The sequence below is a fragment of the Pelophylax lessonae genome (genome assembly GCF_965119305.1).
Source record: "Pelophylax lessonae genome assembly, chromosome: 12".
NCBI lineage: Eukaryota > Metazoa > Chordata > Amphibia > Anura > Ranidae > Pelophylax > Pelophylax lessonae.
Window position 1 is genome coordinate 209,576,370 of NC_138779.1, and position 933 is coordinate 209,577,302.

The window sequence follows — 933 nt, forward strand, 5'->3', positions numbered from 1 at the left end:
CAAATGAATATCTTCATTGCTTACATGATGTTGAGTACAAAAAGGGCTAACGCGTTTCAGCAAATGGCCTTGATCACAGCTCTAAGGCTATTTGCCGAAACGCGTTAGCCCCTTTTTATACTCATCATCATTAAAGCAATAAAGATATTTATATGGATTTTGGAGTTCCCGGCTCTATCTTTTGTTTTTATAAGCCATCCATACTTGTATTTTAAGCCGTGATGGACAGGAAGCCTGATATTTACCCTACTGATATCATTTTTTTCATCCACTCCAGGAACAGTCCAGTCCAGCGAGCTCATTCTTCGAGGATGCGCCACCCCCAGTATTTGCAACATCGGAAATCAGACCCATCCCACCGATGGCCTAACTGCTGAGGTTCAGATTACCTGCACTGGATCCGTTCATGGACTTCATCACCTCTTCTATCATCATGGATATATGGCACTTGTTGCAATGCTGCTTCTAATTATTACCTGAAATTGAAGATGAAGAAGCAATGTTTAATGGCTTTTGTAACTCCAGTATTGTTGAGAAAAAAAATTGCCCTCTGGGTGATCTCTGTACATTGCAGGGATTTTAACAAACTTTGTTGCAGATTCCTACCTTTTGTTATTCTGAAGCTGTTTGTTTGTCTGTGCCCATGTGCACAGTGAATCTGTATGGGAGTGGTTTTATAATGATCAGCTGCTGCACCTGTAGGGCTCTAATGAGGAAAGTGGCAGAGTCAGCATTGCTTTATATGTGCTTTCCCATTTGGGAGTATTTCACTAAAAATGAAATTTTCGTTCCAGGGGATGCTCAAAATTGGATTTGTAATTTAGTGCTTTTTTTTTCTGGGAAAATCAGTAAGCCAATCACACAAGTAGGAAATTACGTTTTTTTTTTTTTTTTTTTTTTTTTTTTTGGGGGGGGGGGTATTCTGTATTCCAG

At 39.5% G+C, this 933-nt stretch overlaps 1 protein-coding gene across 1 annotated transcript in view; it reads left to right on the top strand.

The window, feature by feature from the left end:
* The window catches only part of LOC309568501 (phospholipase A2 inhibitor and Ly6/PLAUR domain-containing protein-like), a 9,905-nt gene extending 9,423 nt beyond the window's left edge, over positions 1-482 (top strand). The window contains exon 4 of the mRNA XM_082274179.1: positions 278-482. Coding sequence (XP_082130305.1) covers positions 278-480 — 203 coding nt within the window. The 3' untranslated portion in view covers positions 481-482. The remainder of the gene's footprint in view (positions 1-277) is intronic.
* Positions 483-933: the final 451 nt, after the last annotated feature.